We start from the raw sequence: 17,272 nt of genomic DNA, 5'->3' as shown, positions 1-17,272 counted from the left end.
GCTGTGGTTTTGCACATCCAGGTAAAACAGAATAAAAGAGACTTTGTGTTGGACCCATACAAATCAAACAACAGTTATGGAAATCAAACAAAAGGGAATAAATTCAGTGTCCTAAATAAAAGTGTTAAGTAGCTGCAAATTTTCTTGCAAAGGGAACTACTTATCTCACAAAGGAAGACTTCAAATACCTCCTCCCCTGAGCCTGCAAGCAGTAGCTGAAAAAAAAAAATAAACCAGGGGCCCATTAGAAGGTATTTTTGCATTTTTATTTTTGGATGTACTGATTCTGAAGCATTTTTGAATTTAATAATTTCTGTTAACTCCAGCCCTCAGAAGGTGTAAGATAGAAATTGGAAGGGTGCTGCACTTAAAGGTAAAACATGCAAAGTTAATTTTAAATGCAAGGACAAAGGAAGAAGGTTAAACTTTAGAGTCTGTAGGGCTGAGAAGATAATTTTGCAGTTCTCAAGGTTGTTCCCTGATCAGGTAGGAAGCAGTGATTATGATCTCACGGTGCACAAGAACTAGGATGAAATTTTGGGGGTACTAAATATCTTTCTCCACTCAGTGTTCATAGAGGTCTGGCAGGTGCCAATGGACAAGGAATGAGTGGCTGTTCTGTGGCAGGTGTTGGACACAGATGTTTAATTGTCCTGTTGGATTTAAGGATGCAGGAATATTCTGTTTATGTAAAGGACGGAATACCAGCCACACAGGTCCTTCTCCCCAGAATAAGACAACTCTGGGCAGTTCTGGGGAAAGACAAGACAGAAATTGTGTTTCCTGGAAAAAGAGGAAACACTGCAACAGGTTGCCTGGAATGCTGAATATTTTAGAGGCATTCCCTATCTGGCAGGTGGTTTACCTTATGTTTTGTGACTATTATATGCAAAAATATTCCCAGAATAAAGGAATTAAATTTCAATGAAATGTTTAATGTTTTTGAAAAATTAATTCAGGAGCCCTTGGTTCTAAGTTACAGTAACAGTCACTGAAAAACATTGCAGGAAGGAATTAGTCCACTTTTCATGTTTTCATAAAATGGTGTAGCCTAAATGTGAGACCAACGATTTGGGGGGGGCACTCTAAATGCTGAAATAAAAAATGGAATTATGGCTGGAGTTTTTTCTTTGTGGGGAAAATGTAAGTTTATTGAAAGTAACACATTAATTATTACTGCCATTAAAAGGAGGATGTGCCCATCCTACATCAAATCCTTCCTGCAGGGATAATTTTTTCAGCTTCAAGAATCTGATTTGCACATTGAATTGAAATCTGGCAGAGTTTTTGCAGGCCCATTTGTTTTTAGCATTTTAGAGAACTTTGCTGCAGCCAAGTCTGGTGAGGTTTCTATACGTGTCAGCCTGCTTTTGGAGAGGGGCTGGGGAAAGAACAAGTGTACCTAGGGATTGTCAGTGTTACTCCCAAGGATGAAACCTTGTGAAATGTAATTTAAGGCTGTTTGCATGGCAGGGCTGGAACAGTGTGTGACAGCCTCCCAGAGCTAATCAAAGGGAAAACTTCCAGAACAAGATCAAATCCTATTTCGTGTTACCATGTCAATGGTTCCTCAGCTGCAGCAAAAAATATGTCAGAATGAACACGGCAAGGTCATGTAGAGAACAAAGAGTGCAGGGAAAAGACAGTGGTTCTTTAAAGAGGACTCTGTTGTGTAACAGTATCCAAGAAGCTGCTCAGACTTTTTGTGCCAAAAATTCAGGTCCAATTAAATCTGGATTCCCGTCCCTGTTTCAGACAAAATGTAATTATTGCTAGACATAAGTGTTGTGATAGGACAAGGAGCAATGGCTTTGAACTGAAAGATGGTAGATTTAGACTACATTTGAGAAAGAAATTCTTCCCTTAGAGGGGGTGAAGTCCAAGCACAGGTGGCCTAGAGAAGCTGTTGCTGCCTCATCCCTAGAAGTGTCCAAGGCCAGGTTGGACAGAGCTTGGAGCAATCTGGGATAGTGGAAGGTTACCCTCTCACTGGGAGAAGGCTGGAACAAGATCATCTTGAAGGTCCCTTCTGACCTAAACTATTCCAGGATTCTGTGATGTTTAAAAAAAATTTCTCCATGTGAGCAGGATGGGTTCCCTCTCCATATTCCAAAAGCACAGGCAGTAGAACTCAGAGTCCTCAGTGCTGTGGTGTCGCTAACAAACATGAAAGAACCAGGCACACACCGCTGCTCCAAGGCAAAGAACAAAAGAGGAAGTTTATTTTCTGACTCCAACAGTTATAGTTTTCCAAAAGTGACAGTGGATTGGAGGGTGACCGTGCCACCTCTCCAATGCCACTGGTCAAACCAACAGTCCATCAAGTCTCTCCTCCTCCATAAAGGAATGCAAAACAATGTGTTATCTCCAGACAGTGTGTGATAAAGTTCTCCACAAGGAAGTAAACATCAGAAGGCTTAGAAAATCCTAGAAAATCAGGGCGACACTGTGGGAGTGCCAGAACTGCTGACTATAAGGAGATTCTGCATTTTTTCCTCTTCCTGAGCATGAATTCTTGGTACTGGATGTATTTTCTGTCTTTTACAGACTTACTTAGCAAGACCATGGCTCAGCCTTTTTGGGGTTTAGCAACTTGCTCTGTAGAGTACTTGGAGGAAATGGGAGAATATTAAACCTCATGGAATTCAATTTGTCCTTCACTTTGGAAGCATCTTATCCTCACTGAGAGATGGAAAAGCTTTGTCTTGGCCCCTCTCTGCCAGCTTGGTGACTGCACTGTTCTGTGTAAGACACTGCTGCCCAAGTCCTGGCTCTTGGGTTGCTCTGGGGAGTTCAAATGTGGCCTGGCACTGGCAGTGAGATTGTGCCCCATGTTCAGGCTGACCCCGGGGAGATGCTCATCACGAGTACATCCCATGAGACTAATCACAGCAAAGATGTAGCAAGGCATTTATTGCAGGGATAAAAACCCAGAACATATTAGAGAAAGGGATTACTTGGGAAATGTTTTTATGGATTTTCTTTTTTAACTTGGCAGAATTAGAAGGGGCACAGAGAGGGATGAATTCCTAAACTCTTGATGAAAAATCAGATGTTTTCATCAGATGGAGATGAAGCAGGTTTTTTTTTTCTTTCTAAAACTGGTAGAAGTGCATCAGTGACAATAGTTCACAGTGTGTGATACAAGGAAACTGCTCAGAGAAATCTGTGAATGGGCAAGGTTCAAAGAAATGTAAACTAAACAAAATGGTCTTGTATTCATAGGATATTATGTAGCCTGTACAAAAATACCTGCTGTATTTTTAGTTGTTAGTCATACACACTGACATCATTTGTGTGTCTGCCACTCATGAGAGAGGAGCCATGGCTGCTTGCAAAAATAAATCTGATATCTTTATTTATACCAGAATTGTCCTAATCTTATGTTTTCACATAAATAAAGGAGACCTAGTTTGATTCCTCACTGAAACACTTCTAATATTTTGGTTTTATATATTTTTTTCTTTCTTCCTTCTTTATCTGAAAGTCCATAGCAATAAATCTGCCACAATCCAAATGCACTCAAATATGCATAAAATATCTGCAAAATGAATTTGAATCAGCTTTTGTGTTCCTAAATTGAATTCTTGCACTGGAAATTAAGTGGTCTCTTTGATAGCAAAGCTCAGAATGCAATGCTCAAAAGATTCATTGTGAGCAAATTAGCAGTTTTCTTGTCCATGAAGATAAAGCAATAGAGAAGGTTTTTGGGAAGGTAACAAATCTGAGTTCCAGGTGCAGACAGGCTCTGGTCACTTCAAAAATAAAAAATCAGTATTATTTTTAGGGTCTGGGTTATATTAAAACATACCTAAAATGCACGTGAACTATACTTCACTGACTTAGAAAGAAAAAGCCTACCTGACTGAAATACTTTGAGAGCATTTGAAGTCTCACTCTGCTCACAGCTTTGTTTTTCATGATCTCCCCAGATCCTTGTTCTTTCCAGGCTGCCCTGCCACAGCTCTCTCTGCCTTTTCTAGTGCCCAGTGGATGAAAAAACAGGGAGTTATTTCAGTATCTCAAATATGCTCCAACAGACTTCCATGAGCCCTCTGACATACCTCTGGTGCAGGCACATCACAGCAGGGTTGTGGTAAACCCAAATGCAGCTCTCAGCTCCATTGCTCAGGGTCAGAGGAGCAAGAGTAACTCAGGAGCAGCAGCTCAAGCATCTGCTCTGGGCAGGAAGTCAGTAGTTCTGTGCAGCAGAAATATTGACCCTTGTGACTCTGCTTTTATTTCAGAGTGATCTCAGCCAGCAGGGCAATCCAAATATATCACTAACATTTTCATTTCTTGTGAAATCCACTTGTAAGTCATTTCGGAAAAGAAAGATTATTAAACCCCTGCTGTGCTCAAAGATATTGCCAACAGACAGTGCTTGTGGGCAGGAGGAAAGTTAGTCTCCTGGGCTTTTGCTCTTGTTAGATTAGTAAACAAAATACTGGGAAGGGAAGAGCCTCAGAAAGGCTGTTCTGTTTCTTCAAGAGCATTTTGTACCTTGTGTGGGTAAGTGTGGCAGCAAAATTGAACCTAAGAGGTTTGCAAGGCATTGTTCAGCTGCTCTTTCACATGAAGGATGAAATGAATGTGAAACAGAATATTAATCTTACCCAGGTTCACTGGTCTGTTTTGCTTCCTTTAGGTCTCCTGACTTGGATGGTTTGATTTCAGCTCCTAATGTGATAAACTATGGCTCATCACAGGTCTTATCCTAACTCATTCCTTCAAGCTGCTTGTGCCTGAAGAGCAGGACAGGGTGGTGCTGTTTAAATGTAACAAAGACCCAGTCTTCCTCCTGCTCCAGCAGGAGAGTTCCCTTTGCTGTTTGAGGCCATGGGAAGGGATCAGGAGGTAAAGGCATCCACAAATCCCCTGTCATTGTGCTTGGCTACTTTGACACATCCTTTCTTGAGTAGTCAGCAGCTGGCCTGGAATATTCAGGGGACAGGGAGCACCAGGGGTCAGAGAGGAGCTGTGAGTGCGCCAGTGGGGTGCAATGCAACGCTCCAGGCTCTGCATCTAGATTGGCTTGGGGCCCCTTCTCCATTAATTCTCTCAGAATTTCCCTGATTTCAAGTTTGGGCATCACTGTGAAGAAGGGCAAAGCTGACTCTGACTGCGCCTTCCTCGACAGAGCTGGGGATCAGAGGGTGGATTTTTGCAAAACCCAAATCAGTGCAGATTGATTTCTCACACTGTTTTCATCTCTCCCTCACTATCTCAAAACTATTTCATAGACACATAAAAAACAGGGAAAAGGGGATCTTCATAGAAACTTTATGGTAAGGGGGAAAAGCTCCCACAGAGGGCCAAATGTTGAACAGCACAGCTCAGTTCTATTTCAGCTGAGCCATATTTCCTCAGATTTAGAGGATTACCTGCAGCCTATTGTATTTGTAGGTTGGACGCAGAGAGTGGTTGCTTTGTTAGTAGCCCCAGTTATCTTCTCACCCCAAGGTTCTTCTCCTGAAGTGCTTGTTTGCACTGTTTCTTTCCTGGGAAAGCAGAGGTGAGAAAAGGTGAAGAGGTGTTTTAAGTCAGGGTCTCTGTGTTATCTCCCTAATTTGGTCAGCTCCCATAACTCAAGCTGGGAAGGAACGGCTGCATTTCCTTCTCCACCACAAGAAATGTCTGTAGGGCCACAGCCCAGTCTGACTGCTCAGGTCAATTAGCCAGGATCATTAACTGCAGATGCACGAGGCTGTCCTTCCAGGCTGTGGGTGGAGTGCCCAGGAAGGTCTGGAACCCACTCTGTGCCTGGCAGCAGGGTGACGGGCACTGAGTTCCTCCCCATGCTGCTGCTCTTACCTCAGGTTCTCTCTGGCTCTCTCGATGACATCTCTGGGAGCCAGAACCAGCCTGCCCAGAAGGCAAAACAGCCAGATCCTGCTCAGCATCCCACACTGAGGGAGGGAGGGATTGCTGTCAGGAGCCAGGAGGGGCAGAGGAACAGAGTCAGAAAAATCCCTGTTTTTAACAGAGAGTATGATTAAGTTGTAACTTGTGCTGACCTTCATTTATGTTGTATGTAAAGTCTGTTTTCACCCAAGAATCATGGAATCCTAGGGTGTTTTTAGGGGTTGGGATGGACCTTAAGGGTCATCCAGTCCCAATCCCTGGCTTTGGACACATCCAGGGATGAGACGCCACAGCCTCCAATAAGTATTCCTGCATAGATTGTCTGGCATTTGGAAGCTCTCCTGACAAAGACAAATAATTCTGAAAATATATGTCAGACAACAGACATTTCAGCAAGGGAAAAGCCTAAATCACAATGTTAATTATTTCAGAGAGAAAAAAGTTAGGTCTCCACCAATTAGAAATTAAAAATCTCCTGTATTTCAAAGAAGAAAATTGAGATGAATTTTACCTCGGGACACAAACCCAGAGTTTTACATCAGCACAGGCTGGTTCAGCTGTTAATTTTTTTTTTCAATGGATTTCCAACTTTATACTTTACTTTGATTCTGTTGATTTTTCTTTTTTTTCTGCTGGTTGCAGAAAAATCTTCTTTTTTTCCCAGAATATGGTCTCCCATTCCCAATCCATATGATTATTTATTTTCCCAATAAAGAAGAATGCAGTTTATCCAAGCACTAAAAATTGATTTAGATATTACAAAGACATTTTAGGTACAGGCTGTAACAGCTGTAAAGACATTGGCCTGAATTTGGCTTTAAATTTCCTTGACATTTTTGCTAAAAAGGCTGCCTGGAAGAATTCACTCCTGGGCATTTCAATATCACAAGGAATTTGGAAATAGTAGTCACCATAGTTTGTTTGGAAAAAATACATCCAGTTCTTGTTGGGGCATGGAAGGAGCTGTAATGTGGGAGGATACAAATTCTATGTTCTTCTGATTAAAGTGATTTTGATGGTATATTGAGTAATTAATCTGTTTGAGATTAGTATGCCATATAATATCAATTACAATAGATACATTGCCAGTAGACTTAAATTTGCAAAAGACAAATCATTCTATGCTCTATTATATTAATTTTATAATATATAATACTGTAAAATATTATTTATATTTAATTTTCTGTCAGAATCTCAGTGATTTTAAGTATAATGCTTTAAAGACATTAAAATACAAACTCTGATTGTCACCTGCCTATCCATGTTTTCCTGTTACCCACTTGTTTGGTGTATATCCAATTTTGCTTTGCAGTTTTGTTCATATAATTGGACACAACTCCTCTTTTAAACCACACTTTTGTTGTGAAAAGATGTCTCAGGATACCTGATGTTACAAGAACCTTTATTTCACTCTTACAACATCAGATTCTTTTTGTAATTCAGGCTGTGTGTGAAGAGCATCTGACCTGCTTTTGCCATAGCAACCACACCAAAAGAAAAGTGAAAACCACTGGAAATTAGAAAGCCTTATTATTAATTTTGGGAAAGTTATCCTTTCATTTACCATTGTTTTGTCCTTCAGCAGGGAAAAGATTGATTAGAAAATCTCTTGCTGGTAGCAAATTATCTGTTACAGTGAGTCTCTTAAACACTGTTGGGAGAGGAAAGATAGAAATGAAGACCTCATTCTAAAAAAGCCATTCATGGGTACAATAGATAAATTATATTTTTCTATTTATACTTTAAGTCCCCCACTTTGGAGTGAGTGAAGTGTTGCCAGTTTTTATAGATCTATACTTTATTATAGCCTTGGCTCATGCTGCAGAATTTCTTATTAATGGCACCATGTGAGGGGGAAGATCATTTCAAGGTTTTAGGGGATGCAGAACCATCTAGGGCTCAACTTCTGCATTGGAATATGAGCTTGTCCCCCATATCCACAGCAATTTGTCTGTCTCTGCACATCAGCTGAACCCAGGGCTGTCCCTCGTTTGCCTCTTGTGTCATCTTTGTGCCCCTTGCAGCTCCGGCAGGCTTTTCCTCCTTCCCCTGGCCCCCAGCAGGAGGTTTTTCTCAGAATGCTGAAGGCTGCCTGTGCTCCAGCAGCACTCATTTCACCCTTCCACTTCTTTTCCATGGATGTTACATCTTCAGGCAGGACTACACGTGTTTTTTCTTTGCTCTGGCTATTAGTGATGGCTAATACTCAATAATTCATATAATAATGGGCTAAAGTGGGTCTGGTTCTGCTCTGTAGGAATCCCTTTTCACCCTGCACTCACAGACAGTGTTCCAAGGCAACTTTCATTTCCCAAAAGTGTTGATTTGCATCAGCTGCTACTGCCATAAACACATGAAATCACTCCATGGGTTTGAAATGCCCAACTTCCTCCTTACAGTGCCTCTCTCTTTCTAGTGCTGGAATTGGGAGTGTCAGCAGATCTGACAGATTAATAAAATACAAAATTAGGGAAGTCTGTCTCAACATCTAAGTAGGTTTTGTTCTGAGCATCTTGTCAGTTTGTGGAGTAAAATCCCTGAGATTCAGTGCTGAAAACTCCTCTCAAAAAAAAAAAAAAAAAAAAAAAAAAAAAAAAAAAAAAAAAAGGCAGCTAATTACTGGCAATAGCATGCTCAGGGTCTCACATTTGGAAATTTCTTTTGGCTGGAGTCCTACACTCTCTTTTATGACTGAAATTAAACCAACTACAGTTGAATTCTACACTGATTCTAATATATACATGTAGGTTATTAAGTTTTCCTGGTTCCTTCTCTCATATCTAAGAAATGCTTTCTTATGTGAGCAGATGTTACATTGTTAAAAATGTATTGGAAGCTGCTGAATTCCCCATTTATATTGGATGGATGATCAGGGAGTGTTTTATGTAAGACTGAATTAACAGGTGGACAATGTGTGTTAGTTAATGTGCACAGGCTTTAAATATTTTTAACAACACTTGGAATACAGTAGCATATTTTTTCATTAATTATGCCCCATGTTTATATTTTTTTAAAAAAAGACATGCTAATATTTTTTAATTCAGGTCAATTTTCAGTGTATTTTTGGTGTCATCCAAGGTTGGTGCCCTCCTCCAGTATCCCATAACTTGCTAGGTTTATAGGAGTTATAAGTTATAGATTTTCTCATATATGTCAGAAAGGTGCTTGACAAATTGTGCATTTGAGACCCATCCAGGTGTAGGACTTTCCCTTAATGGATGTTTCCTGGGACTTGGTATGTACTTCTTACTGTGGTGGTGTGTAAATGTGCAGTTCATGGAATCTGTCTCTTGGAATATACTACATTAAAAAGCTTAAAAGTGACGTGTTTATAAACATTTTGCTGTCAAATGTCTCTGTTAATAGCTGGCCATGCTCTTTAAGTGATACCAGAAATAGCTGAGGGTTGCATTAATAAAAACCCTGGTAAAAATTTACTTTCAAATGCAGTTTTACAGCTCCTGGTGTCTCAAATCAGACTACTTTCACATTACCAAGAATTCTTTTTTGTTTGTTTTTTTTGGGGGGCTCTGATTAATTTAATTTTCATCCTGCTCTGTACTAGTGCAAATCAAATTCAGCTTCAGTGCCCCTGAGTCACAGCAGCTGCAGTGATCCTGAGTTCAACTGCAGCCAGGCAGAGACCAGGGTTTTAAAGTCTGGCAAGGTTTTAACAGTGCCTCAAGTGCTGGTATTGGAGACCATCAAAGCAGCTCTCCCTTATGTCCCTCCTGCACTGAAATACCCTGCAGAGGCAGGATCCCAGATACTGGAATCCCTCAGCAGAGAGACGGATTTGTGCTAGTTAGCCTTGATTTTCAGCAGGGGCAGTTGAGGCTGAGCTGGCACTCAGTGATGGAGCTGGGCTAATTTTGGGAAGCTCTGAGCACCTGTGCTGTGTGTCTGATCCATATTCCCAATCAAACAGGTTTTGTTGAGTATCACCTTTGTCTCAATATTAATGTACAGCATCTTTCTAACAGTACATTTACAGTCTTCTAATATATAGTAAACATACAGTGCTTTGCAGGAACTTCTATAATAATAATTTAAATGCCATAGCAAGTATTTAGTGCCCTTCCATCACCATAATTCACCTCCAGTTGCTTACTTATAAAATTCTTGCTCTGCAGGCTTTTGTCACAATCCTTTCTAAGTCCTAGAATTAATATCAAGATAATTAGAAGTGCCAGATAAAAGCCTATTCTCCTATTTACAAACCATTCTCCTCCATGTTGTTTTCTTCTATAGAGAAAAAATCACTGAAATGTTTCAAAAGGCATCTCCATTGTAGATCTCACCTATGGGAGGTTCAAGTGTTTGCTGTGTATTCAAACCCTTAAATGATATTACTCAACCTGCATTGCAAATCCCTGGAGCTACCCACTAAATCAAAAAACATGTTTCCTTAGGAGGCAGGAAAAACAGGAGATATCAAAATATGTATTATTAAAATCCATTTCAGGGTGGCTGCAATTTGACAATGGGTTCAGCACTTCATTTCAGCAGACAAGACAGTCTTGGTGGTTTTTTTGGTAGTGGTATTACCATGTATTTATCCTTGCTTAATCCAGCAGTGAGAACACTGAAAATGGAAACAATTGTGTGAAGGCCAAGGAAACTTGTGGTAAAAAAAAAAAATAAATTGGAGAGTGATTACAGAGACTGAGTAGGGAAGGTCCTGCTTACAGGTTACTCTGTGCCCATTTTGGGGGTACCAGCATTAGTTATTGCACAGTGTTTGCTAGTTTTCAGGAATTACTGAAGGTGTAATGCAAAAATTGTGTATTTGTGTGAGGAGGCAACGTGTAACACTGCCTGTGTCTGCCCTGTCTAGTGCTGAGCATCGGAGAAGGTGGATTCTGGGAAGGCAGCACCCGGGGACATATTGGCTGGTTTCCTGCAGAGTGTGTGGAAGAAGTCCAGTGCAAACCAAATGAAAGCAAACCAGGTAATCACATCAAGCCCCTGTTGAACCCTAATGTGACAGATGCCACATGTCTGTCCCAACAGACACATTAGGGCCTTTGTGCACTGCTAGAAATGGGAGAATTGGATAAAGCTGAGCTGCTGAACTGAAAAATACAGGTAGGTTTATTGATTGGATTTTAGTGTCCAAGTAAACAGACTTTCTCATGAGGAACTATGCTGGGAAGTATCAAAGCTTTTACACAGAGCTATACGCAGACATTTTGTATAGGATTATGCTGGTTTTTATTTTCTAGAGTGGGAAAATGTCTAATGAGACAAATAAATAAGGGAAGGAAACCTGGCCAGTCATCTCCCAGTCTGAGGGAGTCTTACAATGCATTTAGCTCTTGTTCACAGTCCTGTTGACATTTCCCTAAATGCTAGAGGAGGTATCCTTTAATGGGATGTCCCATACCCATCCCTACTGATGACAAAGGAAATGGAATCCTCCTTTATCACACATGTGTATTGCCACAAGTAACTTTAAGCAAGGAGCCTTTATAGTCCTGGTATAATAAAAGAAAATGAAATCTACATTAAAGCAGGTTATTTTAAGAAATACCTACCATCTCATCATTGCTCTGCTTTTAAGAATTAGGATGTGAGGACATCCTCTCTAATTAAAAGCTCATTATAAATGAGCTCTGAGAATATAATTAATGTTCTCCAGAAGTGTATGGAGTTTGAAATCATCTATTGATGTGTTTTTAGATCTCTGTTGTATTGATTAAGAACTTCTGGCATTGCACAGATGATACACTAAAATTTATGCATTGTATCATTCATTTACAGATGTTTTTCTTTTATGCATGTCATTATAAACTGCAAGGTATACTTTTCTTCTTTTTTTTTTTCCCTTTGTGGAGAGGTTGTGCTTCCTTTTCTATCTCCCTTTTGAGAGGGGAAAAGAGGACGAGGGAAAACCAGATCTAATATTGAGAGAGAATGCATCCAGGCTCTGAGAATAGAGGGAGAAGAGTTGTGTAGCTCTTCAAAGGGCTTGAGAAAAGTCAGAATTTAGAGATGGAGATGTATTAAACAAAAGGAAGATTGAGGCTGGAATTGCCCAGTGTAGGAACAGTAACCCTGCATTAAATTTGAGCTATCCATTTGTCTCCAGACCTGTAGAAAATTCTGAGGGTGTGAAGTGAAGTTTAAAGATTAGAAAGAAGTTTTGCATCTTTTTAGTGATTTTGAAGAGAGAGTAATCAAACCTGTTTGTTACAAATCCTTAAAGACTTCCTTGAGAATTTCTTCAGGAGGTAAATTCTGTATGTGACAGGATTGTCTTAATAGACAATGATTGTTTTTTGAGCAAGAAGGTCTTTGATCATTCAAAGGAACACAAAAATTAGGAAAAGAATTGTCACAAGAGGAAGAAAAGGATTATGAAAGCTGGAAGCAAGAAGAGAATATAAACAGAAGCATGTTACAAATCTTCTGACGTGAAATTATGAAGACTTATGCCATGTGTCTGGCAAAGCACCGACATTTACTGTAATTTATAACTATTGCCTTCTTTCTGATTGTTTTCCTGTTTGCTTATGGTACAGTGGGAATAATAATGTTAACATAATTTAAGGCTTTAAATATGCCATTCTTCTATTCTAAAAAGGATGAAAATTAATAGGAAAAATAGGTAATTAATAGGAATAGGTAATTAACTAGCAACAAAAGGGACACATTTTCTCTGGCAGTGAACTTGTGCACTCCCATATTTTGCTGGGCTGTCTCAAAAAATGTCCCGCACCCAGAATGAGGTTCAGTGCTTCTGTGAGTAATGTGATAGAGGTTGGAGCTGGAAGGGAAGTGAAATATATGAAATGCACAGTGTGTGCCATATTATTATTGAAATATGGCATGGAGTGAAAGCAGCTGATCACAGAATTGCTCTGTGCATTCCCTCTGCATAGGAAACAATGGGAATGAAAGGGAAAAGCTTTATAAGCAAAAATCAGCCAGTATTCCCTCTGAGTAAAAATGAAGAAGTAATTTAGAAAAATGTGTTAGGCATGGTGAAATGATTAGAAATTAAATTAGGTCTGTTGGGATTGCTGAAAGAACATCAGCTGAGAAACATCACAAACTTGTGCCTCTTGCAAGAATTTGCATCATGGTCTTTGCAAAGCAGCAGAACTTCTTATGATAATGATTTAGAAAGTAGATCATTTAAATGTGGAGGAAATGAAGCTCAGACTCAGCTTTTTCCACACCAGAACCACAGCAACAGTTCTTTCCCCTCAACGAGATTTAGGAACATTTCTTCCAGCAGCTTCCCTTTGCTATTAAGTTTGAACAATTGTGTTTAATAGAGGCTTGTCATTTGCACGCCGTGAGTGAATGAAAGAGGAATAGTTCTTGGAAAAAACAAACTCCAATTAAACACTCCAGGCCCAGTAAAACTGCTGGGCAGGTGTTTCATGTCAGGCTGATGTATAATCTCTCTTCTAAGGTAAGTTCCATTTTTAGGGAACTTTATTGCAATCCCAACTGTTCTCTGGAAGTGGGCAGGACAGAACAGCACCTGGTTTCTGTGTTCTCCTCAAAGATACCATGCCAGCTTGGCAGGTTCTGTTTTCCAAAGAAAATCATATTGACTGGCATTAATTCTACTTCCTTTCTTGTATCCTCCATTAATTGAGACTTGCAGGAATTGCTCCATTATTTTGCTAGGGTTGATGCCAGGTCTATGGGCTCCCAATTATCCAGGTTGTCTCATTTGCCCTTTAATGGCACCAGCACAGGACCTGCTGCTTTCCAGTTTAAAGTTCCCTGGACATTTTGAGATCCAATGGAAAAAGAACAACAACAAAGAAAATCATTACTGTGGTCTGCTAAATTCTTTTGCCTGCTTTTAAAAAATTCTTATGAAAAAGACTTTCGTGCTACCTCGTTTTAAAAAGTATTGGGTTTTGGCATTTTCTAGCCAGTTTTTAACATTCTGCAGAATTATTCTGAGAGTAGAAATATTCCCTCAGATGAGGTTGGCACATCATCTTGCATTTTACCTGCTCAAACAGAGAACACAAATGTCCCGTATTTACTCTTTCTGCATTGACAGTTATCTTGTGTTATTCAGAAATGAGCCAATTCCATTTTGAAATGTCTTTGTATACCAAAATATGTTAAAATTTTTTTCTTGTGCTAAAATATTCTGGGTAAGTTGAAAAAATGTTTCTCCTGCTTTAATTTAGATGTTTCTGTTTGCTTTTCTTCCATCATAAGGTATTACATGAACTTGAGAGGCTTACTACATAAATGCTTTCTATTACACTTGTGATTTTATGCTCCACATCCTTCAGAAATCAGGGCTGTCTGATTGCCCACAATTGAGGTGAAGTATTCATTTTCAGGCTGGAAGTTATCTTTAGCTACATTCCAACTTTATCACTTATTATTCCTCCCTCCCTAAAGTGCCTGGAGAACTCCTAGATTTTCCAATGATACTGATACAAAGGCAGACTCAGCGTGTCTGAGAGATTCTTGCTGTCTTTCAACTCTGGGCCTCCTCAGTGCACCTTTCCTTGAGTTCCAGCCTCATTTTTAATATTTTCTTAGGATGAGTTTTCATTCCATAGCCTCCTTTGTGCCTTTGTCTAACCTGTGCCCTTGGGATACACCTTATTAGTAGCTGTAGGAGTGCTGGGAGTTTATTTCAGATAAGATCTGATGCAGGCACGTGGCTGCAGTGGCCATGAGCAGTTCTCAGGAGCTCCTTTTTCCAGGCAGGGATCTGATCTGTGCAGCCCGGGCTGTGCCAGTCCCGGGGGCTGTGCCAGTCCCGGGGGCAGCACTGGCAGGGCACTTTCCCGGCCCTGGGCTGCCCGTGGAGCTGTGCCCGTGCTGACCTCTAGTGTCACAGCAGACTATGCCAGGCTCCACACTGCCTTTTCCTCTCCAAGGTGACGCAGAGGCATGGGATATTTGTGTCGGGAAAGGCCTGGATCAGGAATGGTGTGGCCAGCAGGAGCAGGGAGGTCATCCTTCCCCTGTATCCAGCACTGGTGAGGTCACACCTGGAGTGCTGTGTCCAGTTCTGGCCCCTCAGTTTGGGAAGGACGTTGAGATGCTGGAGCACGTCCAGAGGAGGCAACGAGGCTGGAGAGGGGCTGGGAACACAAACCCTGTGAGGAACCACTGAGGGAGCTGGTGGTGCTCAGCCTGGATCAAAGGAGACTCAGAGGTGACCTTATCACTCTCTACAACTCCCTGAAAGGTGGCTGTAGTCAGCTGGGGTTGGTCTCTTTCTCCAAGAAACAGCTGACAGAACCAGAGGACACAGTCTCAAGCTGTGTCAAGAGAAGTTTAGGTTGGATATTGGGAAAAAGCTTTTGATAAAAAGAATGACAAAGTACTGGAATGGCCTGCCCCAGGAGGTGGTGGAGTCACCATCCCTGGATGTGTTTAGAAGAAGACTGGATGTAACACTCAGTGCCATGGTTCAGTAGAGGTGTCAGGGCATGGGTTGGACTCGATGATCTTGAAGGTCTCTTCCAACCCAGTCATTCTGTGAATTCTGTGAACTCTGTGACCTCAGTGATCACCGAGACTACTCTGTCAGCCAGGCTGAGTGCCACCTCCAGTCCCTTCCTGAGCACAGTGCCTGTGCTTTTGTTTGGTATCCCTCATTCCTGAGTTTCCAGCAACTTGGAAACGTAGAGACAGATTATCCAGGAATAGCAGAGTTCCCTTGCAATTTCTCTTTTACCTATGTAACTGTACCAGGGTGTACAAGGGTGTTAAAAGCAGAAACTGCAGCAATCCTTGTCCAGCATTCCCTCTCAATCCCAGAAGTTACCAAACAAATCCAAGCTGTGTTAATAAAATGCATCCTTTTGCTGTTTCTGAAGCAGAGAATTTTCTGTTTTCCACATTCTTAGTTTTTAAACTGTGCGTTCAATAAAACCAGATTTGTTCCTCATTTCCACCATCCCTTTTTATAATTAGCACAGCACCTTCCCAGGCAGTCAAGCCAGCCAGGCTGCTAGAAAATGGATTTGCCTTCCCGCAAGAAGGAAAGATGCTTTACTGTGGATAGAGGAGCTGATATCTGTACTGGCCTTCCAGAAGGACAGGAGTCTTGGTTTCCCAAATTTGCTATCTGGACATAATAGATATCCATATGTAAAACCAATGCCTTATTCCATATAATTGATGCTATGATTCTGTGTTAAACACAGCAGTGGAGGGGGAAAAAAGCAGATAAAACCCCCCTTTTCATCCAGCCTAAATGGCCCACCTTTTATAAATGACCCAGATTAGCAAAATCCTTTTTAACAAATTATTCTTGATTTCTTCTGGCTATTTTTAGCGAGAAAGGCAACTGAAGAATAAATAGAAAAGTTGTAGTATTTATTAGAACTCAGAAAAATTCTATGCACAAATAACTTTGGAAACCACTAGAAATAAGTGGGTTTCAATGAGACAGAAGAGATGGTATCTCACTAAATGAGAGCACCTCAAGGGTTTTGATAATAAATTTTGATAAATTCTCCTTCCACAAGATTTCACCTTGAGTAGAAGGTGCCTGTGTACCTGTGACAGAATTATTGTGCAACTTGAACTGTTTGGTGTGAGCAGTGGCAGTTAAGGACAAAACATTGCTGCAGCTGGAAGGACTAAATGGAGGAAGCATAAAAGAAATTTATATAGGTGAGGGAAAGATATTTTTGTTGGGAAAGTTAATCACAAACATTGTCATGGCAGTAGTGTAAGGAGCTAAGAAGTTCTGAGAGCTGGGAAATATGTTCTGACTTAACAGTGCAGGCTGGACTTAATATGGCCAAGAGAATATAAAGCCAAATTAAAATCAAATTGAAAAGGCAAGATTGCCTCACATGTAGTTGAAAAATTGTGCTGTGATGCAGATACAAAGGCAGCCATTTCAAATGGGTTGAAAGCTCAAGGGATGACTATTATACTTTATATTATATTATATTATATTATATTATATTATATTATATTATATTATATTAAATTTTTAATCCCAGCCAGGCTCTGAAGGTGGGATCCCATTGTAACCCTGGAACCCAGAGCCCAAGCTGACAGGTCAGGCACTGTTCAGTCAGTCCCCCTGCCTTGAGGGATGTCTCCAAAGCTCTGACCTCTGAAATGCTCTTTCCTGCCTTTTTTCTGTGTTTTGCACAACAAACCACCCAGCTCATAGGATTCTGAACAATTTCATCATTTGAGGAGTGCTTTTCTGCCACATAGTGTTTCCCATGGACAGATCTGTCATTAAAAAAAATTGGGAATGGATGACAACACTCAATACATACACAAAGATACTCAGTGTCTGATTTATGCTTTAGAAAGATCAGGAATATGCCATATACCATTTTTTTGCTTAAACTGCATTCTCCTCCATCAATCAGTGGGATAACTATACTGCAACCAAAAAAAAAAGAAAAAAAAAAAAAAACTATGCAAAGAACTA

The 17,272-nt window shown here is 40.5% G+C and overlaps 1 protein-coding gene across 9 annotated transcripts in view; it reads left to right on the top strand.

The window, feature by feature from the left end:
* The window catches only part of SHANK2 (SH3 and multiple ankyrin repeat domains 2), a 281,678-nt gene that overhangs the window by 106,829 nt on the left and 157,577 nt on the right, over positions 1–17,272 (top strand). For all 9 annotated transcript variants that reach the window (XM_059848439.1, XM_059848436.1, XM_059848432.1 and 6 more), the window contains one exon: positions 10,703–10,816. In XM_059848439.1, the coding sequence (XP_059704422.1) occupies positions 10,703–10,816 (114 nt within the window). The remainder of the gene's footprint in view (positions 1–10,702; positions 10,817–17,272) is intronic.

This window comes from Haemorhous mexicanus, chromosome 6 (genome assembly GCF_027477595.1).
Source record: "Haemorhous mexicanus isolate bHaeMex1 chromosome 6, bHaeMex1.pri, whole genome shotgun sequence".
In the NCBI taxonomy this organism is placed as follows: Eukaryota; Metazoa; Chordata; class Aves; order Passeriformes; family Fringillidae; genus Haemorhous; species Haemorhous mexicanus.
Note: the sequence above shows the minus strand (reverse complement) of the source record. Positions and strands in the feature narration are given on the sequence as shown.